Source organism: Crocuta crocuta, unplaced genomic scaffold (genome assembly GCF_008692635.1).
Source record: "Crocuta crocuta isolate KB4526 unplaced genomic scaffold, BGI_CrCroc_1.0 scaffold282, whole genome shotgun sequence".
Lineage (NCBI taxonomy): Eukaryota > Metazoa > Chordata > Mammalia > Carnivora > Hyaenidae > Crocuta > Crocuta crocuta.
Window position 1 is genome coordinate 6787142 of NW_027529174.1, and position 25788 is coordinate 6812929.

General features: G+C 39.6%; 1 protein-coding gene across 1 annotated transcript; it reads left to right on the forward strand.

Annotated features, from left to right (window-relative positions):
- Positions 1-2837: 2837 nt before the first annotated feature.
- CNGA1 (cyclic nucleotide gated channel subunit alpha 1) lies at positions 2838-17431 on the forward strand. Its single transcript, XM_077757705.1, has 8 exons — positions 2838-2950; positions 3808-3933; positions 5365-5427; positions 9991-10032; positions 10122-10232; positions 11883-11990; positions 12747-12853; positions 16017-17431. Exons 1-8 carry the CDS (start codon positions 2844-2846, stop codon positions 17429-17431), a joined length of 2079 nt encoding a protein of 692 aa, XP_077613831.1. The 5' UTR covers positions 2838-2843.
- The last annotated feature ends 8357 nt before the right edge of the window (positions 17432-25788 follow it).

Here is a 25788-nt window from a genome sequence, read left to right on the forward strand (position 1 = left end):
GAGAGAGAAGACACAGAATCCAAAGCAGGCTCCAGGCTCTGAGCTGTCAGCACAGATCCCGACGTGGGGCTTGGACTCATGAACTGTGAGATCATGAGCAAAGCTAGCGCTGGATGCTCAACCAACTGAGCCAGAAAGGCATCCCTGAAACTTACTTTCTAAAAGCAGCTGCTTCTTTTTGATTCACAAATTTTGATTCAAGATTCATATTTGGGAAAACCAGCAGAGCAATGAATTCTCTAAAAGAAGAATCTTTTTGTTCTTTTCAGATGCCTTCTTAACAGCCCAATGATACCAAAAGAGTTGAAAAGTATATGAAAAACATTAACGGATACTGATCATTAAAAACCCTTTGTAAGCAATAGACTAATTTTGCAATTTAATACAATGGAAAAAATTTTAATGTAAAAATTTCAAAATAAAATACAGTATTGGCAGTTAGGATCCAATAGCATATGAAAAGAGGAATTTACCATAATCAGGACAAGTTTATTTCATAACTATTAAAATAATTCATTAATATACCTCATCACGTTAATAGAAAAAAATTAAAAGGAAAAATATGAAAATATGATCATTTCTATAAAAGTAAGAGATCTTTAATAAAAATCAATATTCATTCCTATTTCTAATTTTAAAACATTAATAAAATAAGAATAAATGGAGACTTCCTTAACACAAATCAACCATTTCTCTCAAACCAAGAGTTGGCACCATGCTTAAGAGTAAAATGCTAAAAATATTTTTATAAACCCCAAACCACATTAGGCATCTGTTAAGACAATGTTGATATCAAGGTACGTATTATGTTCTGAAACTTTTAGTCATTAGATATCGAGACACCTGGGTGGCTCAGTCAGTTAAGCAGCTGTCTCTTGGTTTTGGCTCAAGTTATCATCTCATAGTTTCATGAATTTGAGCCCCATGTCCAGCTCTGCATTGGCAGTGCAGAGCCTGCTTGGAATTCTCTCTCTCCTCCTCTTTCCCTGCCCCTCTCCCACGCATGCTATCTCTGTCTTTCAAGATGAATTAGCCCCTAAGGTGGGTCTTGAATTCATGAACCCCTTAAGATCATGACCTGAGGCGAAATCAAGAGTCAGATGCTTGACCAACTGAGCCACCCAGGCGCCCCCAAAAGCAAATCATTCTTTAACATATTTTACTATAAAGAATGAAGTGTTTTACACATTTTTCCACATCAAACGATTCCTTCTCTCTCCGCCTTTCTTTTTTTTTTCTTTTTTGCTTTTCTATGTTATTAATAACAAAGGCAAGTTTGTTGCCCAAACCTTGAAATCAGTGGTAGAAAAATAACAAAGGAAAATCCCCAAGCCATGTAATAAGAAACTGGGAGCGCAGGCTAGGTGTGCGTTGTGGGGGAGGGGATGGATAGATGACCAGCCAGCCTGGGAAGATCAGGTGCAGGTACCGGAGGTGTTGAAGTTGTCCAGCACCCTGCTGTCATCCTCTCGTCACGTTGGCCTTTTTGGGGTCTTCAAACCCAGACCATGGCACCACCTTCAATACAAGCGCTGGTAAACAGTGGCACTGTTCTTGGAGTGAGCAGATACTGATTTTTTTTTCTTCTCTTGCTGACACTGGGAGCTTTTAGAGTGAGGAAACTTGGTGTGGGAGAGGGGAGGCTGGGATGGACACCCAGCACCTATCTCGAGGGATTTTCCTCCAGGCAGATTTGGAGGAAACACCATCTGGGTGGAAACCCCAGAGGGCAGCGCTGTAACTGCCCAACAAAGGGGTGGGTAGGAGGGCGCCCTATGCACATCTGGGCCCCAGGGCCCCGCTGTGCATGGAAGTCAATGGTCGCAAAGCAGCGGCTGTATCTGCACACAGGCACACCCATCGCGCCCACCAGGAACCTCTCCAGGTTCCAGGCGACGTGGTTGCAGCACACCGGAGACCAGCGGACCACCGTGAGCGGTCACTAAGGCAGTGGCGTGGTCGCTGGGTGACTGCAGAACCTCGCCTGGAAGGTTCACCGCGTGTCTCCAAGAGCCAGAAGTTGGGCTCGAACCACCGCAGGGTAGGACATACCTGAGGGAATTCAGGATCTCTTCGCTCTTGGCCTTCTCCTGAGGCTTGAGATGGTTGCACGGGAAGCCGAGCACTATATGTATAAGAATAATTTAGGGGGCTTGCTAAAAATGTGTCACATACATTTTTACTATGAAGTTTAAATACCATTCAAGACACCACCGCCCCCTCCCACGCTCCATGCTTTGGAATCCTTGTAGAAATTCACAACCGATTACATTCATTTGGGTATTTTATCTTACTGCTTTTTATTATTTGTGTGATGTGTATGTGAGGTACACATACCTGGGGTAAAACTGGGGTAAATCCAGGGGCGCCTGGGTGGCTCAGTGGATTAAGTCAAGTCCTGATCTCACGGTTTGGGAGTTCCAGCCCCACGATGAGCTCTGTGCTAAACAGCCTGGAGCCTGCTTTGGATTCTGTGTCTCCCTCTCTCAGCCTCTCCCCTGTTCGTGCTGTCTCTGTCTCTATCTCTGTCTCTCTCTCAAAAATTAAAATTAAAATTAAAAAAAGGAGAAAAAGCTGGGGTTAACCCAAAATTAAAAAAAAAATTAGTTTACACCTCTGGAATATTCTGGAATTTAAAAAAATACACAGAAAAACTGGCTAGTGGTAATGAAGAGCTTAGGCCATATCTGTATTCTATGAAAGAATAAGTCCTACATATAACTGGAAATAAAGTTATTATGAGAGCTTTAGGTGAATGGTAGAGTGAAACTTTTGATTGTATATGTAACTATATAGTCTTTCTACTAAGAAGACTTTTTTTCTCCCCAGATATTAAACTAACCATGAAGAAAAATATTATCAATACACGGTTCTCTTTTGTAAATATTCCCAATGTGATTGTTCCAGATATTGAAAAGGAAATAAGGAGGATGGAAAATGGAGCATGCAGGTAAATCCGTGCATTGTTGACACCAGCCACTGTTCATAAATCTAACCAGGTTTAATTTCCGTTTAATTTTTAATTCGTGACTCTGCTCTTTGTAATTTATTTAATTTTGTGTCTGCGTTTATACTTTGGAACAGCATAAGTTGTCTCACAAATGAACATAGATATTATTGTGGTGCTTATTTAGAAGTACTTATGCAAGGCCTTTTCTCATGGGACATTTCATATCTAAAGGGATAGCACTGGCATACATGAATGTGAAAATAATATAAAGTGTCATATGCTGAATGTTTTAGAAGTATAATTTAAAGTTACCCTATAAATGAAGAGGCATTTATACACATATATTGAATTTATTTTTTGTGGAAAGAAACGTCATTACAGGTTGGTTCATGCAAATGTATAATGTGACCTAAAGCATAGATACCATACTTTCTATTTGATAAATATTAACATTAATCAATGCATCAAATGATAGAAATACGGAAGACCCAGAAAGTAGTTTCTTAATTACACACACGTTACTGAATTTTGCATATACTCTACCTAATTCCATGAATTCTAGTAGTTCTCATTTCCCTCTAATTAAAATGAGGTAGGGGCGCTTGGGTGGCTCAGTTGGTTGAGCATCCGCCTCTTGATTTCAGCTCAGGTCTTGATTTCAGGGTCATGGGACAGAACCTTGCATTGGGCTCTGCGCATTGTATGAGGCCTGCTTAAAAAAAAGGGGTCGTGTGTTAGTTTGAGAGGGAAGGAGAAAAGATGAGGCAGTGGCAGTGGCCTCCTAATGAGAAATGTTATTCCTTCATAATAATTTAAAACATTGATCTAATTCACCTCTGCCTCTTGTTGAACCATAGCTCTTTTTCTGATAATGATGATGATGATGATGACAGTGCTTCCGTGTTTGAAGAATCAGAGAATGAAAACCCCCATGCAGGGGATTCCTTTGGAAATAACTCACGCATAAGGGGACCATCACAGAGGTGAGCAGTATGATCTATCCCTCCAAATCTCTTTCTAAACTATTATTTAGATGAAGGAAAGGTATTCTCTTCCTCCCCTGACCACAGTTCCTGTTACCCAGCCACTATGCAGGATCTCAGGAGTAACTTGCTACTTACCCTTTTCCTCTCTTGGAAACCACAGGCTGATGATTATTCATGTCCATGGGACTTTACATCACAAACAGTCTTGCTCATCATTTTCCCTGAGATGTGTCTCCATCTCGTTAGAACCTCAGGCCCCAGTCCTCTCTGACTTCCTCCTTCTTTCTGAACCTTCTTTCAGGGTCCTGCGGCAGTGGTATGTGGGACAGGTTGGCTGTCATCCTCTAAAATGCTGTACACATTTGACCCTACTTTCAGGGAAGTAGAGCCCTCGAGTGAGTAGCTAGAACAGAAAAGCTAGAAATCCTTAGCAGGAAATGAAGCCCTCATGAAAACTTCACACACTGACTCTGAGGGTGTGGAACGAATGTGATTTTGGTGTGGATCGGGAGTTCCCCTACCGTGGAACATACGTACTTTTTCTTTGCTTTTTCTTCCTCCTTTTTTCCTCTCTCTTATTTCTGTTTCCACCAACCACCTTCAGTTTCCCCAGTGTTTTTATTTGTCTTTTCTTCTCTTCCAATCTTCTCTGACAATCTAAGTCTTATTTAGATCTCTTGCTGGCATCCACGTTGGCTCACTTGAGGCCATGGAGGATGCTAATTTTTGGTGTTAGCACTGATTGATAGATATTTACTAGTGACTTTGGTTCATAGCACTGATATTCAGCAACTCAAGCTTCGTGAAGTCTCCATATTTTCAAAAATTGTCTAGGGAGTAGTTAGCAACTGAAGATAAGTTGTTCTTTAAATTTTTTTAAATGTTTATTTATTTTTGAGAAAGAGCGAGAGAGAGACAGAGCACAAATGGGGGAGGGGCATAGAGAGAGGGAGGCATAGAATTCCAAGCAGACTCTAGGCTCTGAGCTGTCTGCACAGAACCCAACATAGGGCTTGAATCCACCAACCGTGAGATCATGAACCACGAGATCATGACCTGAGCTGAAGTTGGCTGCTAAACCGACTGAGCCACCCAGATGCCCTGTTAACTTGTTCTTTAAGACTTCTTAGGGCAGCTGAGTGGCTCAGTCAGTTAAGCACCTGACTCTTGATTGTGGCTCCAGTCATGATCTCACGGTTTGTGAGTTCATGCCCTGCATCAGGCTCTGTACTGACAGCATGGAGCCTGCTTGGGATTCTCTCTCCCTCTATCTCTGTCCCTCCCCTGCTTATGCTCTATCTCTCTCTCTCTCTCTCTTAAATAAAATAAGCATTAAAAAAAGAATTTTTAAAAAAGACTGTTCTTTAAGATCATGGACATTATGCAGTTGGTAACAATTATGATTTCAGTGTACTTTTTATTTTCCAGGAAGCAGTACCTGCCTGGCACCATTGCACTTTTCAATGTTAACAACAGCAGCAATAAGGAGCAGTAAGTACATTTCCAATAGAAAACCAAAGCTTTGCTTTTAAAGAACACCAGTAACATGTAGGAATATATCTGAATCTGCTGTAGAGGAAATCTTTATTAGGAAAACTCTAATACAATGGCAATGGCATTCTATTATTTTGTCATGGGGTTATTTACTTCTAAAAAAATGTGGCTACCCATATTAAAGGCAGCATATATTTATGTATGTATATGTGTTTGAATATGTATATTCAAACTACAGTCTACAGTGTAAATGCAGTTGCCCCACCTGGTGGACAAAAATAAATGAAATATCAGTAATCCCTTCCATTCTGAGCCAATGTGTCTTAGGTCACTTCCTTAGGAGACAATCTCTGAGAAGGAGGTTTGTGCGCAAAGGTTTATTGGGAGTGAACTTAGGAATGATACCTAGAAGGGAGTTAGGGGAGCAGAACCGGGCAGAGGGAGAAGTTGAACTTCAGAGAATAGAGTTGACGTGTCATATGATCCCATGGAAAGCTCTAGAGCAAGGATGGCCCTTCAGAGTTGTGTCATAGTTGGGCAGTAGGATTGGGCCTTTGCACTCATGCACAGCCATTGGATGATGGCTTTCCCTAGAATGGGGTGGGGGGCCATAGTTTTGAGCATGGTGGCTTCCTTTAGCCAAAGCCAGACAAAGGATAGGGGGGCTGTGAGCTGTGAGCAAGCAATCCTCTTGGCAGGTGGGGAATGAGTGCCAGAGTTCTGTACACTATTGCATCCATAGCACACTTCTTGCACTGTTCAGATCTGCTTTCTTCATATAGAATATTCACCCCATTTGGGAACACCTCCTCCAGGAATCTCATTCTTTTTTCCTGAGGAAGCTTATAAGAGGAAGGTTAATGGGATGAACTCAGGTCCCTAACAACTGCAGCTGGTCTTGAGGCTTCAACTGAAATTGCTTATGCCCTCCTTTCCTACTCATTCCAGAGTCTTGTCACCTCTGACCAGCACCTCTGTCGGTCTAGATGATTTATTTTGTGGACTGAATGATACAGACCCTTATTCCTGATGGATTTGAGCCCCTGCTCACTGTGTCTTTCTTGAGTTATAGCTGCTGTATTTGTCCATTTACCACTAAAAGTGGGGTAGAGAACACCAGAGACACCAGAGTGGATCATCTATGTGCCAAATATACTCCAATCTGCCCCCCCCCCATATAACACAGCAACACTATCTAGTTCTGATTAAAGAAGTCAGTTTCTTTTGCCAGTATGGTGACACCCTTTCTTGCCTATTGGTTTTGTGGCATGAGGGGCCTAACATGACTAGGGAGCAATCCATAGCTTAATGTTTAATGGGCCATTACTGTGTTCCCTGGAAGACACATGACCTACTTGGAAACCTCTCGCTCCACAGAGCATAAGGTTGTGGGGATGAGAAGCACACATTTCCTATGCGAGTCACTCCTACTTCAGCTCCTTGGTTACGAGACCCATACATGGCCATTTTCTTTTCCACACAAAATAGATGACTGTGCACTGCTTGAAGCTGTGACATGAGAAAGATTAACTTTACCATTATCTTTCAAGGTCACTTCTAAGTAGGGCTATGATATACACATAGCCCATTTTGGCTTGTATACTGATGTCAAGCTGACCCATTCATTGACTAGTTCATCATAGATGATGACCTGCTCCTGTAAGACCCACATATATGGCCATGCTGGAGAGTTGAAGAGTAGGGGCTGATGCAACAGTGGTAGATGACATGACAGAAGGGTAGTGAGCCACCTGCTCAATCCCAGATATACTGCTTTATCATGTGATAGATTGGTATACAACCTTATGACTTGTTAGTTTGTACAGAATCCAACTCGTGGTCAATGGTCATTTTTGGTCCCATGGTTAGTGAGTCCTCTTTCAAGGCCCTGTTAACATGATGCCATTGATATAGTGGGCCAATGTGAGGCTCTGAGGAATGTCCAGATAGTCTAGATCCTTCTAGGCTGTGTTACGACATTAATCAGGAGAGATAACATATCCCTGGAAAAGACTATAAGTGTGCCATTTTCCATCCCGTAACTATTGCAGATTCTCTTCCCTGATAGTGATAAAAAAAATAACACAGGTAAGGACTATGACTGGCCCAGAACACTAGGCATATGGTTTAGATTGCATGAATGCATTGTTTTTCACATTTCCCGTAGGAGCCACAATTGGGGCTGCTATGTGCTTGATTTTGCAGTAGTCTGCTGCCATTCACTAGTATCCATGTGAATTTTGTAGGGACAAGACATTGAATTAAATGTGGGGAGACCACCACCCCTGCATGCATTAGGTCTTTAAGGATCACATTTTCTTTCCTGTTCAGGATGCTCTATGGTTTTCGACGAGCAGGTAGAAGGCAGCTTGAGGGCTTCCACTTGACCCTCTCCCTTATGATAGCTCTTACTCTAGGAGCCAAGGAACTAATGGGAATGAGGGTTCTGCCAATGACCAAATATCTACATTCCACTGTTACATTGAAGAACTAGAGAAATGACCACAATGGGGATCTTTAGATCCAGTGGAAACCCCCTAAGTCATAAATCATATAGGATTCTGTTGTTCCTAGGCCACCATATGCTACCCCCTCCCCCACTTTAATGGGAGGCATGATGATGCTTCAATCCCTGGGGCTCAATATCAGCTTAGGTCTTATGCCAAACAGTCTTTAATATATCTCGGTACTCCCTCTTCACCCAGCGTACAGTCACCTATGTAAATGACCACAGATTTTCTTTGGGGAAAAGACTGGGGAAATCATTATTAAGTATACTTGTCATGGTGTTTGCAGAGTCTTTCTTCAAGGGGTCTTGACTTCTCCTTCAGTCAGTGGTTTCACTTCTGAGAACTGGCTCAGATTTAGAAACTATTCATAAGGTTGTGACTTTTTATCAGGTTGTGTTGCCTTCAACCTCTTAATCATCCATACCTGCTCTGTTTTCATTGTATACATTAAACAGTACCCCCAATAAGTCAAAAGGATGCCCATCTATCTAGGAATACAGTATTTGATTAACTTCTTCCATAGCTGTCTATGGGTTAAGCCCCCTGGCTACCATGCTCACCTTCAGGGTAATTATAGTTATTGGACCCATCTCTCCTCTGATGTGTAAGCACTGCCACCAATCTCTTAGTCCCAGGTTCTGTTGTGTCCATTGCTCTCAGGGAACCCAGTTTTGTACCCAGTTTAGCATCTCCCACTCCAGCCCTGGCTTATAGAGGACTGTACCACTGAGTTCCTTAATGATGCTGGTGCCTCTCTCACCAGCACATTCCTTATCATTTTTGTGTCCTCTGAGGCCTCTTAGGGACCACAGTCAGTTGGTGGGTTATCTTCCTTACCTGGTATGTCCACTTCAGCACATCACTTCTCTCAGTCTTCCTGATACTTTCCTCCACCATCTGTCATGGCACTTTGCAGTTTCTATTCCACTTAGCATGAATCATCATTTTTTCTGAGCTTCTGAGAGCCATCCCAACAGGTTGTCAGCACCATTTCCAAGGATCTGCGCTAGAGGGTTGAAACCTATAACACAAGAGTGTGCTTTCATGGTAATAAATTCTCCCTTGTCCCGTTTTATGTTCTGTTCCTCTTTGTACATGACAGCCTTAGGTGTCAAGCCCCACTTCCTTATCTAATTCATTTCCTATTTCTCCTCAATAGCAGCATTCAGCTTTTCCTGGGCGATTCATATGTGGACTAAGTTCACTTGTACATTTGCACCTGAAAATGTTCTTTCTTTTAGTGGCCTCAGTCTTCTCAACTGCTTCAACCCTTACCCATACTTTGAGGCCTAGTCGTAACTCCCTTTAGCATCCTCCCTGACTACCCTAATGGTAGTGCCATGCCTGTTCATCCACATCTGAAGAATAAACTTTCCCAAGACCCTTGAGGAGCCAACAATGGCAGCCTATTTTGACCTTAGGTCTGCCTGACTCCAGAATGCATTCTTCAGCTGACAGAGAGAGCCAACTGTAGGAAGAAGCCTCAAATCACATAATCTCCACTGCAGAAGAAATTGTAGATAGAAAAAAGATAGAAAATTCAGCGAATGATTCTAAGAATTGGGATTCCAGTGTGTGGAGTTTTTTGACTACTCATAAAAAATTGCTTCAGTCACGATTATCCCTCTCAAGAAAACTGATGGCATTTTCTTGAAATTCTTCAAGCTCTTACTCAATAATAAATATAAGTGATATCAAGAGGCTTACATTTTAAATAATAAATATTTTTGGACACATGGAGGCTTTGAAAGTGCACTCTTGGGGGCTGTTGTTTCCTAAATTTCCTTTGTTGGGTTTATGCCTTTGTCCACCCCCCATCTTCAATTTTCCATATGCACTAACCCAGGGATTTATGGTTGTTTGTTTTATTATCTGGTGCAGGTCCATTTTTGTAGACTCTCCATTAGAAGACCAGATTTCTAGTTCCTAGCACAGGGACAGGTCTCTGAACACAAAGCTCTGATTTCTTGCTCAATAGAGAGGGAAATAAATAAGAACAGAAGTCAGAATGCAATTTGATTGTGTGACTTCGATATTATTTCTTCTTTAGAGAACCAAAAGAAAAAAAGAAAAAGAAAAAAGAAAAGAAGAGGTAAGTCAGGCTTTGGCATGAATGATATCTGATATTTTGGCCCATAACATTTTCGTATTTTATTACTAACTACATCTCTCACTTTTCAGCAAGTCAGATGATAAAAATGTAAATAAAAAGGACTCAGAGAAGAAAAAGAAGAAAGAAAAGGAAAAAGAGAAGAAAAAGAAAGAGGAGAAAGGCAAAGATAAGAAAGAAGAGTAAGTGTTTTTACTGGCATTGAAGTTAGGAATGAATTTGTAATGGATTTTGGATGTAAGGATAATTGCCTGAAAGTTTATAATACGAAGCCCTGGGTAAAAGACTAAATAAATTGTTATTGAATGGAAATTAATCTTTTTCTAATTTCCTTAAAATGAGCAGTGGTAGTTTTATTCTTGCTTTTGTCATCAAGACTTTTCAATGTTATGGTTAATTGCCTTCCTTAAGTTCTGGTAAAGGTAAATTTTACCATTGGGAGATATTTGGATTTCAAGAGGATTGGGTTTCTAGGGTCTTACCACTAGCTTTTTAAATTGAAATTAAAAAATTAATAATTTTACTAACATTTTTGAGTAATAAATACTGTATGACCAATACTCCAAAGTAAGCAAGTCTTCTTGCAAAAGCCATGCTTAATTCTGAGAGCAGTACAAATGCTTATTAAAACTCTAGCCATTTGAAAGATCCTTTGTAAACAAACATTTGGGGATAATTTCATATGGGTAAGGCTGAATGATATTTTCTTTTTTCTTTTTTTTTAATGTTTTATTTATATCTAGGAGAGAGAGAGAGAGAGACAGCGTGAGCAGGGGAGGGTCAGAGAGAGAGGGAGTCACAGACTGAAACAGGCTCCAGGCTCTGAGCTGGCAGTCAGCACAGAGCCCGACGCGGGGCTCGAACCCACTAACCTCAATGAGATCATGACCTGAGCCAAAGTCGGACGCCTAACCGACTGAGCCACCCAGGCGCCCCTGAATGATATTTTCAAAACGATCTTTTTCCTTTTATTAAAGGGAAAATTGTTTTCTAAACTTAAAGAAAACTCATTACCAAATAATATTCACTTATTTGTGCCTGCTGGAAAGCCATTGAAGTTCTTCCAAAGGGAAAAATCCTTTCCAGTATAGGCTTGGGGTGCCTGGCTAGCTCAGTCAGTAGAGGGGACAACAAGCTTTACACTGGGTGTAAAGATTACTTAAAAATAAAATCCTTAAAAACAAACAAACAAAAAAACCCAATCCCTATGCCCAAAACCAATAGAAGCTTGATACTAGACAAAAAAAACTTTTCCATTTGATGATATATTTCCTTCCTTCCTTCCTTCCTTCCTTCCTTCCTTCCATTTTCTCTTCATCTTTCATAGATGCTTATGAACAAGTACCTTTTATTAGATTGTGTTATATTCTTCTTTCCATGCAGGTGAGAGCTCCCTCTCACAGTGTAGTTCCTGATTGTTTTGTTACCTGGGAGGAGGAGTGGTAACACCACCATTCGCTCACCACCCACAAGCTACCAAGGAAGCCTTTGGAATATCCAGAGTCTGGCATGATCTGTGCCATTATTCCTTTTCAGTGGTTGAATTGATGGAAGAAGTAGCTGCAGCATCATAGCAAAACAAGGGCTTTAATAAAAGTCTAGTGTAATGTTTCATGTAAGACTAATCATTTAACCATCTAGCCAGCCCTCACTAAGCAATTTCTGATGTCTAATACACTCATGCCAAGCGAATCTTCTCCCTGTAGGGTGAGCTTCTCTGGCTTAGTTCTGTTTCATTAATTGTGGGTAACGGACATAACCATATTTAATATTTGACATAAAAAATTTCTTGTTTCTTCGTAACCTTCCACTTCATTTCTAATTGCTGCTAGGGAGAAGAAAGAAGTCAAGGTTATTGATCCCTCAGGGAACATGTATTACAACTGGCTGTTTTGCATCACCTTGCCTGTTATGTACAACTGGACTATGATTATTGCAAGGTATCTATATATTTTTGTGGATCTCGACTTGCTTCTAGTTTCTGAGTTAACTGACTTAACAGTTTGGTCCAGAGCTCTTCAGGACATACCTCCTTTTTCTGCCTCTGGTTGTAAAGAGAGGTTATATTATTCTCAACGTGTTTTCCTGACATCAGGTGTAGATGCATTGGTTCCCAGTATACTTGGAAATCTAGTACTGGAATGGGGTGTAGGGGGATATTTTTAAACTTTTCATTGCTGAGTCGTTTAATTAGAATTTTGGGAGAAACTTTATTTTTGTAGCCTAAGAAAAAAAATGTTGCCAGGAGAGGAAAAAGATCAAAGATTTAGGTTGTTTTCGAGCAAGATATGTTTCTCAGGTATGTCTGTTGTTCTCTGTCTTTTAGACAGTAAACATCTCAGCCACCCAGGACCAAGCACTGTTCCTGGAAGCATTTTGGGTGCAGATACTCAATAAGAACCTGGAGATCAATGTGTATAAGCCAATATATTTTGACATTAGCTTGAGGACATTTATTCTTATTTGATGTTTCCACAAAACGAACTAGTATAATAGAAAGAATGTTGGATTTCAGAAGCGTGAGAAAACTAAATCCAACCATTCAGATTTGGAAAAGCTGTGGTTGATTAAATAGACTCTAAGAACCCTCTTAGCCTTGGTGCATTATACCTCTTATCATGATAAAAATTATACAGAGAGGACTTTTACTTAAACTGGCTCCCATTTAATTTTATTTGCATGTTTTTCTTTGACAGAGCATGTTTTGATGAACTTCAGTCTGATTACTTAGAATATTGGCTCATTTTTGATTACCTATCAGATGTAGTCTATCTTCTTGATATGTTTGTACGAACAAGGACAGGTAAATATGTTCAGCTTTGGATATTTTGCAATTTTGTGCTTTTATCTCTATAGTATAATCTGAAATTTCTTAATTCAAGTCTTCTTCAAAATAAGCTCACAGGTCTATTTTACAAGAAAAAGCACCATTGGAAACAAGAGTACCACATACTCACCCACAAGCTTAGGCTACTCCCACTGATTCAGGTTACTAGGCAACCTTTTGAATGTGGATTGGTGGCTTGCCCCCATTATCTTGTTCATTGGTTTTAGGCCAAGTGAGAGGAATAGAGAGAACAGAAATATTGTGCCAGCTCTGTGGTGAAAGGGTAATTGCTACCTCATGGAGAGATACCATGAAGAGGCATGGGGGAAATCACTGTACCCAGCACAGCTGTACTAAACATTTTATAATAGTACACACATCCTTTTTTCAAAAAATATAGTTTATTGTCAAATTGGCTAACATACAGTGTGTAAAGTGTGCTTTTGGTTTTGGGGGTAGATTCCCATGGTTCATTACTTACATATAACAGTGGTCATCTCAACAAGTGCCCTCCTTGATGCCCACCTCTCCCTCACCGCCCCCCCCCAATCAACCCTCAGTTTGTTCTCTGTATTTAAGAGTCTCTTATGGTTTGCCTCCCTCCCTGTTTGTTTGTAACAGGTTTTTTTTTTTCCTTTATTTCCAAAAATGGTCTTCTGTTAAGTTTCTCAAGATCCACATATGAGTAAAATCAGATGATATCTGTCTCTCTCTGACTGGTTCATTTCACTCAGCATAACACCTTCCAGTTCCATCCACATTGCTGCAAATGGCATGATTTCATTCTTTCTCATTGCCAAGTAGCATTCCATTGTATATATAAACCACATCTTCTTTATCCATTCATCATTTGATGGACATTTAGGTTCTTTCCATACTTGGCTATTGTTGAAAGTGCTGCTCTAAACACTGGGATACATGTGCCTCTATGAGTCAGTGCTCATGTATCCTTTGGATAAATTCCTAGTAGTGCTATTGCTACTACTAGGGTCATAGGGTAGTTCGATTTTTAATTTTAATTTTTTGAGGAACCTCCACAGTGTTTTCCAGAGTGGCTGCACCAGTTTGCATTCTCACCAACAGTGCAAGAGGTTTCCCATTTCCCCAATCCTCGTCAGCATCTGTAGTTTCCTGATTTGTTCGTCTTAGCCACTCTGACCAGTGTGAGGTGGTATCTCATTTGGGTTTTGATTTGTAATTCCCTGATGATGAGTGATGTTGAGCATCGTTTCATGTGTCTATTGACTATCTGGCTGTTTTCTTTGGAAAAGTGTCTATTCATGTCTTTTGCCCATTTCTTCACTGGATTATTTGATTTTTGGGTGTTGAGTTTGGTAAGTTCTTTATAGGTTTTGGATACCAACCATTTATCTCATATGTCATTTGCCAATATCTTTTCCGATTCCGTCGTTTGCCTTTTAGTTTTGTTGATTGTTACCTTTGCAGTGCAGAAGCTTTTTATCTTGATGAAGTCCCAATTGTTCATTTTTTGCTTTTAATTCTCTTGCCTTTGGAGATGTATTGAGCAAGAAATTGCTGCAGCTGAGGGCAAAGAGGTTGTTGCCTGCTTTCTCTTCTAGGGTTTTGATGATTTCTTTTCTCACAGTTAGGTCTTTCACCCACTTTGAGTTTATTTTGTGTATGGTGTAAGAAAGTGGTCTAGTTTCATTCTTCTGCATGTTGCTGTCCAGTCCTCCCAGCACCATCTGTTAAAGAGGCTGTCTTTTTTCCACTGGATACTCTTTCCTGCTTTGTCAAAGATTAGTTGGCCACACATTTGTGGGTCCAATTCTGGGTTCTTTATTCTATTCCATTGGCCTATATGCCTGTTTTTGTGCCAATACCATACTGTCTTGATGATTACAGTAGTAGAGGCTAAAGTCTGGGATTGTGATGCCTCCTGCTTTGGTTTTCTTCTTCAATATTACTTTGGCTATTCGGGGTCTTTTGTGGTTCCATACAAATTTTCAGGTAGTTTGTTCTAGCTTTGAGAAGAATGCTGGTGCAGTTTTGATTGGGATGGCATTGGATGTGTATATTGCTTTGGGTTGTATTGACATTTTAACCATATTCAGTCTTCCAATCTGTGAGCATGGAATGTTTTTCCATTCCTTTGTGTCTTCTTCAGTTTCCTTCATAAACTTCCTATAGTTTTCAGCATACAGATCTTTTACATCTTTGGATAGGTTTATTCCTAGGTAATAATGATTTATTATGATAGGTTTTTATGATTCTTGGTGCAATTGTACATGGGATCAGTTTCTTGATTTCTCTTTCTAACAGTACACACATCCTTAACTTTGTAGTCATGGTGAGGCATTATTGACCAAGGAGCAGGATCTGATAGCTTCCCACTGAAGTATGCTTGTTAAGTGGGCATAAACTTACTGTTTCTACACTGTTGTCTACATCCAAAGGTAATCACTGTACAGAGAACAACATTTAAGAATCATTATGTAAAATAAGGACATGTTCTAAATACCAGTGTGCTGGAGCAATGCTCCTGTTGTTTTATCCTAGTTACAGCTCTGGTGGTCAGTATAGAAAGAGGAACAAATTCCTTCCTTGGTGAAATGTATCAGAATGCTAAAAGTCAAGGCCCACCGTGGCAACGTAGGAAAAGGGAAGATACCAGACATCTAAGAAAGCCTGAGGGACATGAGGGAGAGAGAAAATGAACCTTCAAAGGACACTTATTCTTCTCACTGAAGGGACAAGGCAAGAATACACATAACTGACAGTAACGCAGGTACCCAAATTTCAAGGGTGGGGCTAGGATTCTGACAAGAGAGAGCCATGAGCCTTTAGGCACAAAAGCTAGGGTGTTTTAGAAAACTTCCCAAGAACATTGTTCTTGGCTTTACATAGATAGACAAGCTGGATCTAGAGAGATTGGCATATATACGTTGGATGTAATCTCTCACTTTGCACTTACAAGGTTTAATTTTTTATTTTTGCAAAATAATATTTTCCATAGCTAGTTGTTGATTGGTACTCATATCTGACTGCATTGCTAAAAGCATATTTATTGGAAATGAAGTCTTGTTTTGAACTCAGCGAAGTTCATTGAAGGTTATTTTAGAAAAAATTCATAATGGCTTAAAGTGAAAAGCATTAAATTTTTTTTTTCCTATTTTAGGTTACTTGGAACAAGGACTGCTGGTAAAGGAAGAGGTTAAACTCATAGAGAAATATAAATCAAACTTGCAATTTAAACTTGATTTTCTATCGCTGATACCAACTGATCTGCTGTATTTCAAGCTAGGGTGGAACTATCCAGAAATTAGATTGAACCGACTGTTAAGGATCTCTCGGATGTTTGAATTCTTCCAGAGAACAGAAACGAGAACAAACTACCCAAACATCTTCAGGATTTCCAATCTTGTTATGTATATTGTCATCATTATCCACTGGAATGCATGTGTGTACTTCTCTATTTCCAAAGCTATTGGATTTGGAAATGACACATGGGTGTATCCTGATGTTAATGATCCTGAATTTGGCCGTTTGGCTAGAAAATATGTGTACAGCCTTTACTGGTCTACACTGACTTTGACCACAATTGGTGAAACACCACCTCCTGTGAGGGATTCTGAGTTTGTCTTTGTGGTGGTTGACTTCTTAATTGGAGTGTTAATTTTTGCTACCATCGTTGGTAACATAGGTTCTATGATCTCCAACATGAATGCTGCCAGAGCAGAATTTCAAGCAAGAATCGATGCCATCAAGCAGTATATGCGTTTTCGAAATGTAAGCAAAGATATGGAAAAGAGAGTTATTAAATGGTTCGACTACCTGTGGACCAACCAAAAAACGGTTGATGAGAGAGAAGTCTTGAAGTATCTACCTGATAAGCTGAGAGCAGAGATCGCCATCAACGTTCACTTAGACACATTAAAAAAAGTGCGTATTTTTGCGGACTGTGAGGCTGGTCTGTTGGTGGAGTTGGTCTTGAAATTACAGCCCCAAGTCTACAGTCCTGGAGATTACATTTGCAAGAAAGGAGATATCGGGCGAGAGATGTACATCATCAAGGAAGGCAAACTGGCTGTGGTGGCAGATGATGGAATCACTCAGTTTGTGGTATTGAGTGATGGTAGCTACTTCGGTGAGATCAGCATCCTTAACATTAAAGGTAGCAAAGCTGGCAATCGAAGAACAGCCAATATCAAAAGTATTGGCTACTCGGATCTGTTCTGTCTCTCAAAAGATGACCTCATGGAAGCTCTGACTGAGTACCCAGATGCCAAAACTATGCTAGAAGAGAAAGGAAGGCAAATCTTGATGAAAGATGGTCTGCTGGATATAAATGTCGCAAATGCTGGAAGTGATCCTAAAGATCTCGAAGAGAAGGTCACCCGAATGGAGGGGTCCGTAGACCTCATGCAAACGAGGTTTGCTCGGATCCTGGCCGAGTACGAGTCAATGCAGCAGAAACTGAAGCAAAGACTCACTAAGGTTGAGCGATTTCTGAAACCACTTATTGACACAGAATTTTCAGCTCTTGAAGGATCTGGAGTTGAAAGTGGGCCCGTGGACTCCACACAGGACTGAAAAGCTGGCTATTAACAAGGACATGCCTCATGATCCTTTTGGTGATGTGATTAGGCAACTCTAAATTGGAAGGAGAGAAAGATTCAGCTGGGGAGTTTTTCCATAAGGAGAGTGTGCTTTGGTGCAAGGGACAGGGCCCACCACATACTCACTTGTGAGGTACTGTGATTAAAGAATCATCGTACTTAGGATTTTTCAGAATGGATAATGTGCAAAGATATAGAATGATTCACTTGTCAGTCTCTATATCTTCTGATTTTTTTCATGTGTGTTCCTTTTGTGTAATACGCTTTATAAAAGTGAAGAAGTATCCCTCACTTTCAGGCATTTTGCATCGTTGAGAAGCAACTGGGAATTACCAGGAACGTCATGTTCAAGATGCCATTTTAAAAAGAATTAGAATGCAATAAAGTAAAATAAATCCTAAAACTATAATGAATATTCTTTATTTGATAATTTAGTAGGGGGTTTAGGATTTTATAGAGCTTCAGAGTCATTTTAAGGATATTAATCATTGTACTCTTGGACTTAGGAAGTGTAGTTAAGAGAAACTTCTTATGATAAAAACGTGACAAATTAGACTTCACATATATATGCTTATATAGAAATATGTAACATTAAAAAAATCATAAAATGTAGGAATCTTTTATAATAAATTTAAAAAAAAAAAAACCTCTCTGATTATTAAGCCTGACAGCAGTGGCTACTCTCTTCCTTATCTGACTGGCCAGCAAGAAAAAAAGGGATAAAAATAATTCTATTGCTGGATGATTAACAAAGGAAATTGTTGTAATGTTAGAAGAGGAGGTCTGTGGGACACCTGGGTGGCTCAGTCGGTTAAGCATCCGACTTCGGCTCAGGTCATGATTTCACGTTTCATGGGTTTGAGCCCCGCATCGGGCTCTGTGCTGACAGCTAGCTCAGAGCCTGGAGGCTGCTTCAGATTCTGTGTCTCCCTCTCTGTCTGATCCTCCCCTGCTCACGCTGTTTCTCTCTCTCTCTCAGAAGTAAATAAAAAACATTTTAAAAAAATAAAGAAGAGGAGATCTGAAAGTTCTATAAACCAGCACAGGCATCCCCACGTAGCTTCTTAGAAATTCTGAATCTCAGGCCCTACCCCAGACCTGCTGGATTAGAATCTAGTTTTTAGTAAGACCCTTGGGTGATTCATACCCACATTAAAGCTTGAGAAGCACCTAATTACAGAACCAGGAAGGGGTTAATGGGATTGTTTTAGCAATTTCGGAAAAGGGAACTGTGTGAGAAGCATGTGGTTGTGGAAGACATTGCTAAGCAACCATACAGCTCTCAGCTGCTTAACCCAGAGGTGGTTCAAAAAATTCTTCTTAATACAGATAATTGGAATTGATAGAAAATTTCTATCCCGGCCTATAATAATATGACTTTACAAGGTATCTTGTTAATTTGACATTTCAAATACTTATATGGACCTTGATCAGTGTATGCCTATGGTAGAGTTTATTCTTTTCTACCAAAAGAATATTCACTGAACTGTGCATGGTATTTTCAGTCTTATGTTGCCATTTTATATTTTATTCATTCAGTATCAGCTAGCAAGTATTTCTTCACTACAGAGGAAGTGGCGCGTTCTGGAGTGGGAGGTTGTAGTTAATATGTAACATCGTTGCTGACTAAGACAAGTACTCTTTTCACTCTCTTTTTCTCCTTATTCTTATTATGCCTTCGCTTTCAAACGCATTTTATTCTTTGTGCTTTGTTGCCTGTTATAAAAGCCCCCAAGACATTGTAAAGAGGCTTGATTTAGTAAGATAGGAATGGGTGAGGGTTACAGACCTGGATGGGGGCTGGCTTCCAAGGAGAAACAGCGTCAGTCACGGCATCCAGGAGGGCGGGTACTTCAAGCATGATCTGGGCTAGAGACACCCATTCTGATTTGATGACCTCTGACCCAAAGCTCTGTAAGTCTTTCTGATGTAGAAAAGTCTTTCTTGGTTCAAAGACTTGAGTCAGGAGGGTTACGCCAGTTTCCATGACTCCTGCCAGTTGGAGGTTCTGACAGCTCGTGGCCAAGTCCCACTTTAGACACTTGGAGCACAACGCAGAGGTTTGCACCCGGATTCTGGCTTCACACAGAAATCTTTTAAAAAGACAGGAAATACGTGGCTTTGGGAGACTCATGGTAAGGATGCTGACCTGGGTACAGATAGATGTGAAAGCAGGAACTCACCTTTTACTAACCCAAGAAACCACCCATATGCTAGAATGATTCCAGACTCCAATTGCCTGTCTTAACATATTTAAGAGTAGGACAGGTTTGATATAAGGACAAGGGAGAGGTGGTTGAAATCTGAAGTTCTTTAGTAACTCGTGAGAGCAGATGAGAGAGAATTCTGGAACTCATAGATGGTAGATCAAGGAGGGAGCAGAAGCCCAATCAGCTAGTCTTTCCAGTGTGCCTGATGAGTGTTTACTCTGCACCTGCCTGCCCAATGCTAGTATAATGTAATGTTCTCATAGGAAAAGATTACTTCAGAGTTTTGCATATATCTTTAAAAAAAAACCCGTTTCCATCTTGAAATATAATATGGTTAAACTTCTCACCATTAGGTGGCAATGTTGGTCTATAGTGACAACCTCCAAAGCCTTAAACAATTTTTCTTCACAGAGATTACAGGTAGTAAAATCAGAGCTCTTCGGCAATAATGGGCATTTTTTTCCCTAACATGGATATTTCCAGAAGATTTTAGCATAACAAACTATATGCCAGTCTGAAATTAAAACACGATCAAATAAAATTTAATATGCAAATTTAATGGATAAAGCAACCAGATAAATGTTTCCAGATAAATGGAAGCATTTTAGTATTTCTTAATTTCAGGAAGTTCATCAACACAATAATGACAATTACCTTACAAGAAGCTTTTTACCAGTCTGTAAGATATGTATTAGAGATTCACACAAACACACACACACACACACACACACACACACACAGATACTGAAGGGGAGCAAGTAACATTTATATTGAAATTCATTTTATATTTGTATTTTTAAAAAATCCATTGCTTAAAAAAGTTTGGAAACTACTGATATGTTTTAACAGTGTTGGAAGTATGCCTGGCTAAAACACTGTTGATTTAAGTAATATCCTACCTTATGACCACAGAAATTGTGTTATTGGATGTCTTTGTTTACAGACTGTTCAGGATATAACAAACAACAGGCTTATAGACTCAGAAGAAAAGGTTGCTTTTCACCGGACTAGTTTATCTCTAGGTGAAGGGAGAAAGTGGGAAATTCATGGAAAGGAAATTGGGGAATATAGAAAATGCAAAAAGTCTCCAGAGATCATCTAATTCACCATCCTTATTTTACAAATACAGAAATGATGATCAGGCAACACTAAGGTTGGTGAGGATGTAGAGTATTAGGAACTTGGAGTAACAGTGGGATGTTTTACCATAAATTGGAGAGCCAGGTGCTAATATCTGCTAAAGCCAGGGTCAGGCTGATCTAAAACCCAGCAATTTCATTCTTAGGTACAGTCACTACAGAAAATTGGCTACATATACACCATGAGACATGTTAAAGAATGGTTATAATAGTTAAAGTTTGGAAACAATCTAAATGTTCATCAAGAGGAGGCTAGATACATGAATTGGAATATATTCACATAATGGAATACTATAACATGTTTGAATAGTAACAGATAACACTTGACCTAGGGCTTAGTTTTTACAAGTTCTTTCTAGATTTCAGTGCATTGAATCTTCACTGATAACTTTTAAGTTAGGTTCCACTATGTTTTCTGTTTAAAATATGAGGAAAGGGAGGTACAGAGAGTTTAAGTAATTTGCCCAAGGCTCACAGGAAGGAAGTGGTATGACTGCTCTTTGAACGCAGACAGCAAGGCTTCGGGGCTCCTGCTCTTCACTCTTACGTTCATGCCGACTTTTGTATGTACACATAATATCACCTACACAAAGTTTACAAACACACAGCACAATACTCAGTAGTGTTTATGGATTTGCACCTCCAGTGTAACAGTTTAATAACAGGCATGCAAATGATAGCAGAAATCAGAACAGTGTTTATACTTCTGGGGCTGGAGAGAATGAGATGGGAGGCCGGGTGAGAAAGTCCGAGGACTTCAACAGTCTGTGAATATGTTTTATATTTTTAAAAACAAGCTGAAATAAATAAGTCCAAATGGTAGGTTCTGATGAACCTAGGTACAAATATATGTATTCTGTCTATAGTTTTTGGTATACATGAACTCTTTCAAGTGAAGGAGAAAAGAGGAATAGGAGAGGTAAGTATAAATTCACACAGTTGGCTTAGTGACAGAGCCTGAACTCTTGACCCTTGGTTCAGTGCTTACTTCATTGTGAGGTTGCCCTTGATTGCTCTCTACACAGACCAAGTTGAATGTTTCGTGGGGTTCTACTTGGTGATAGCATGTCTGTTATCGGTATGTCTCCACTTTAAGCTAGTCAGACTGCACATTGAGTAAATTCGAGACAATACCTTCTAGAGTTACATTTCATGTCTGGCTCTTGGTTTCCTGATGAGTTAGAGGTGAAAGAATGTATTTTTCACCAATGCATTCCTTTGGGGTTCTGAAAATAGCAATTTACCACAAAATTACTCACCAGCCTGACAATGTTGGCCCTTAAAAAGAGTTGATATTGGATTCCTTGTCAGATTGCCAATTTCTCCAGTTTTTAGTTAGGCTCATTTTTATTTTATCTGGGTTGAGCTGTAGCCAGTTGGGTGTGGTCCAAAAAGCTACTTTAGAGTTAGTTCTTTAGAGATCAGTGAGCCTGTTTCCTGGGTTTGTCACAAAGATTCATGATGCCCAGGAGCACGATATTGTTACGGCACCAAAATCCATAATGTTCCATGCTTTCTTTCCTTCAGTGGTTTCATTGCTTACTCTCGGCAGGAAGAGGGACCGATGAGCCACCCAGGGCACAAGGAACGATCATTTGCCTACCATTATCAGGAGTTTCTAGAACACGGATGTAATTGTTTCCGCTCATTTTTGAATGTAATAAGTCACTGTCCCTAGTTCCGTCATTTGCCACAAATACTGATAATCAACAGATTTACATTACAGGCATTTCCATCGCTCCATTCAGATATGATTTCAAAATGTCTGAAGAGCACAAAATACATAAAATTACTAAGGAAGTATACCACAATAACATAACATGAAATTTACCTCAATTATGTTTCTTTTATTTTCATATCTAAAATAATTGGGCATTCCAAACGTCTTGATTAAAGAGAGACAAGACTCTTTAGTGACAGAAAACAGAGAGTTGTTTTTTACTTAACTGCAATAATGGCTATTTACTCCCTTTTTAGAAATTCTTTATTAACACTTTGGTACTAAATCTCTTAACATAGACCTCTTGGTTTAACACCAGTGACCTAGCTTTATTTCCATCTCTTACCTGGAGAGGGAGTCTGTTCTTTTGACCTCCATGCCAAACCTGAAAACCTTTGCTTCTTTGCAGCTCAGAGAGGATGGTCAACAATAAATCACAAAAGATCTAAAAATACGTAATGCAGCCTAACCATATTCCAAATACCTATCTGCCATCAAATAGAGTATGCCAAAGGTATTGACCATGTGAACTGAGTGTTTGCTCTCTGAGCCCAGTTGAGATGGCACTCTTCAAATTAGATGGTCCTTGAGAACAGGAAGCCATAACTAAACCATCTAGTTGAGCTAGAAATAGGTTTGTGGACAAAGGAACTCAGTAAATATCACTTATTTGAACTTTCAAAAATGTATCAAAACAATGATTATTCTTGTTTCATTTATATATGACATTTAGAAAAAGATCATATAATACATGGTATGGATGAATAGATTGCCTACTTACTGATCCTAACGGGACCAGTTATACCCAAAATATTTAAATATGATCTTAAAACCAAGATGGACTTCAGTATAGATAAGTTCCACTGGAATACCTTGGAGTAAAAGAATTCAAATTATAATTTTTAAATAATTAGCTTTAAGCAATCAAATACAGTAAAGAATACAGTGAAGGCCTAGATAAGGAGTTTTGTAGCCTGTAATGTTCCAGGGAGGACTTACAAAAATAAAAATAAAAAATGCTGGGTTTCTCTAGAAAGTTTTAAGAAACATTTTCTTGTCTTTGTAGAAAATTCCGAGGCATCTGCACTTAGAAAATTGTGTGCACTTCTGTTTAGTGAACCGTGAAGATATTTTATTAGAGCTGGGTGGGGTCTGAAGAATGAATGAAAAGGTGACACGTGGATTAATGGCGGTGTGGGAGAGAACATGGGACTTCAGTACAGAAAGACAGAGGCCGAGCAAAATGTACTTTAAAAAATAGCAACAGCAACAGTAAAAATATCTAGATGATTATTAAGAGAATGGAAAGATTTAGCATTGACTAAGTCATCTATAAGGTTTCTTCAGAAGCCAATTATCCCCATGCCTGTCTCTGAGGACTAAGAGGAAAGGAATATCTAGTCTCACTATGGAAACAGGCCTCAAGCTCATCATCTAGTCCTAAAGCCAAGTGTACGAGAAACAGAGAGATACAGTAGCCTCGGGTTTTGCTTTACTGATTGGACTTCCCCAAGTGTTTGTTGCACTTTAAGACACACGACAAATAACATGGCACCAAAACTTCAGGAAGGCTATTCTCACTGGAGAACAAATGATTCTTAGAAGTGTAAATTAAGCAGAATGTTGAGGAAAAGAAAAACATTTCTGAGCCCAAGAACAGCCAGGTGCAATAATGAGGATAACTCTGGGGCACCTGGGTGGCTTAGTCGGTTAAGCATTCGACTTTCGCTTAGGTCATGATCTCGCGGTTCGTGGGTTCGAGCCCCGCGTCGGGCTCTGTGCTGACTGCCAGCTCAGAGCCTGGAGCCTGTTTCAGAGTCTGTGTCTCCCTCTCTCTCTGACCCTCCCCTGCTCACGCTGTCTCTCTCTCCTAGAAATAAATAAAAATATTTAAAAAAATAATGAGGATAACTCTTTCCAGGGCAGTCTCTTCGAACTTCCTTGACTATGACCCATATAACATGCATTTTGATTGTGATCTAGAAAACACACAGCTATAACAAATCTTTCAGAAAAGAATCTTTGCCCTTATAAAGTGCAGTGTGCTCCAGGAGTTTCTCTGTTATCTATTCTATTTTAGTTCTTTTAAAAAAAATGCTTGTTGCAAATTACTAAATTGTTTTCATGATTAATTAATGGACCACCACTGGCAATTTGGAAAAAAATAAGCACTCTTTCAGAGAATAAGTAGGATTGCTTAGAAGAAGAAAGAACTCACTGTAAACTAGTCAGAGATGAGGAAAATCACGTTAACAGGGAAGGGGAGGTTCTGGAAGCCTCTTCATACAAACCAGTAAGAGTATAATTCCTCACAGTGTTGTCACTAGGAATGAAACATAGCTTATTTAGAGTGGTTGCCTGTTATTTCTCGAGAGCAAAATGTGGGAATGAGTTACCTTGTTGCCAGACGGTTCCATCATTTTTTAAAAGCCCTATCTGAATGTCAACCTCATTTGCAGGAATTTCTTCTCTTCTAGTTTTTAGGAGATTTTCTTTCAACACATTCAGAGAAATACTGAGTCTTTTACTAGATCACCTATAAATGGCAAGAATGTTTTGCAAGGTGCATTGAATCTACTCAGAACTAGGATTTCTCAGATTTTATTTTTCTGTTCAAGATAGTGATTTTGGAAATGAATGCTCCTACCACCTTTAGAAGCATTCGGCATGTTTGGCACAACGTTACTCCATATTAGGAATTAACATGTTTCTAGTATCATAGTTTTTTTTTTAATCAAAAAAATTTTTAATGTTTTATTTGTTATTGAGAGACAGAGAGAGCGCAAGCAGAGGAGGGGCAGAAAGAGAGGCAGATACAGAATCCGAAATGGGCTCCAGGCTCTGAGCTGTCAGCACAGAGCCTGACGTGGGGCTCGAACTCATAAAGCACCTGAGCTGAAGATGGACGCTTAACTGACTGAGCCACCCAGGCGCCCCTCTAGTATCATAGTTTTGATGCAAACCCTGGAAAAATAAACACAACAGAATAATCCAATAACAAGCCTGGAAAGGATCTTCAGATGTCAAGTTAACTAATGCTGAGCTTATCTGAGTAATATCTAACAGAATAATATCTAAGCACTTTCAAAAGCCTCAAGGAATTAAACTTTTATCACTTCTTTTAAGCTGATGATTGTATTCTCTGACAACCATCTCATTTCTGTTGGGCTGCTTTCAAATTCTTGTAATGACTTTTGATTAAAGGTCTATAGAAAATGTACTGAAATTGAATTATCAGCTTTCCTGCACAAAACTGGATTAT

What these genes read in the sequence shown, in the direction of transcription:
- CNGA1 (XM_077757705.1), top strand. Translation starts at nt 2,844, where the DNA reads ATGAAGAAAAATATTATCAATACACGGTTCTCTTTTGTAAATATTCCC. An exon ending in ATAAGGGGACCATCACAGAG is followed by an intron (nt 3,934 to 5,364) that starts GTGAGCAGTATG and finishes TTTATTTTCCAG; the next exon opens with GAAGCAGTACCTGCCTGGCA. An exon ending in TGGACTATGATTATTGCAAG is followed by an intron (nt 11,991 to 12,746) that starts GTATCTATATAT and finishes TTTCTTTGACAG; the next exon opens with AGCATGTTTTGATGAACTTC.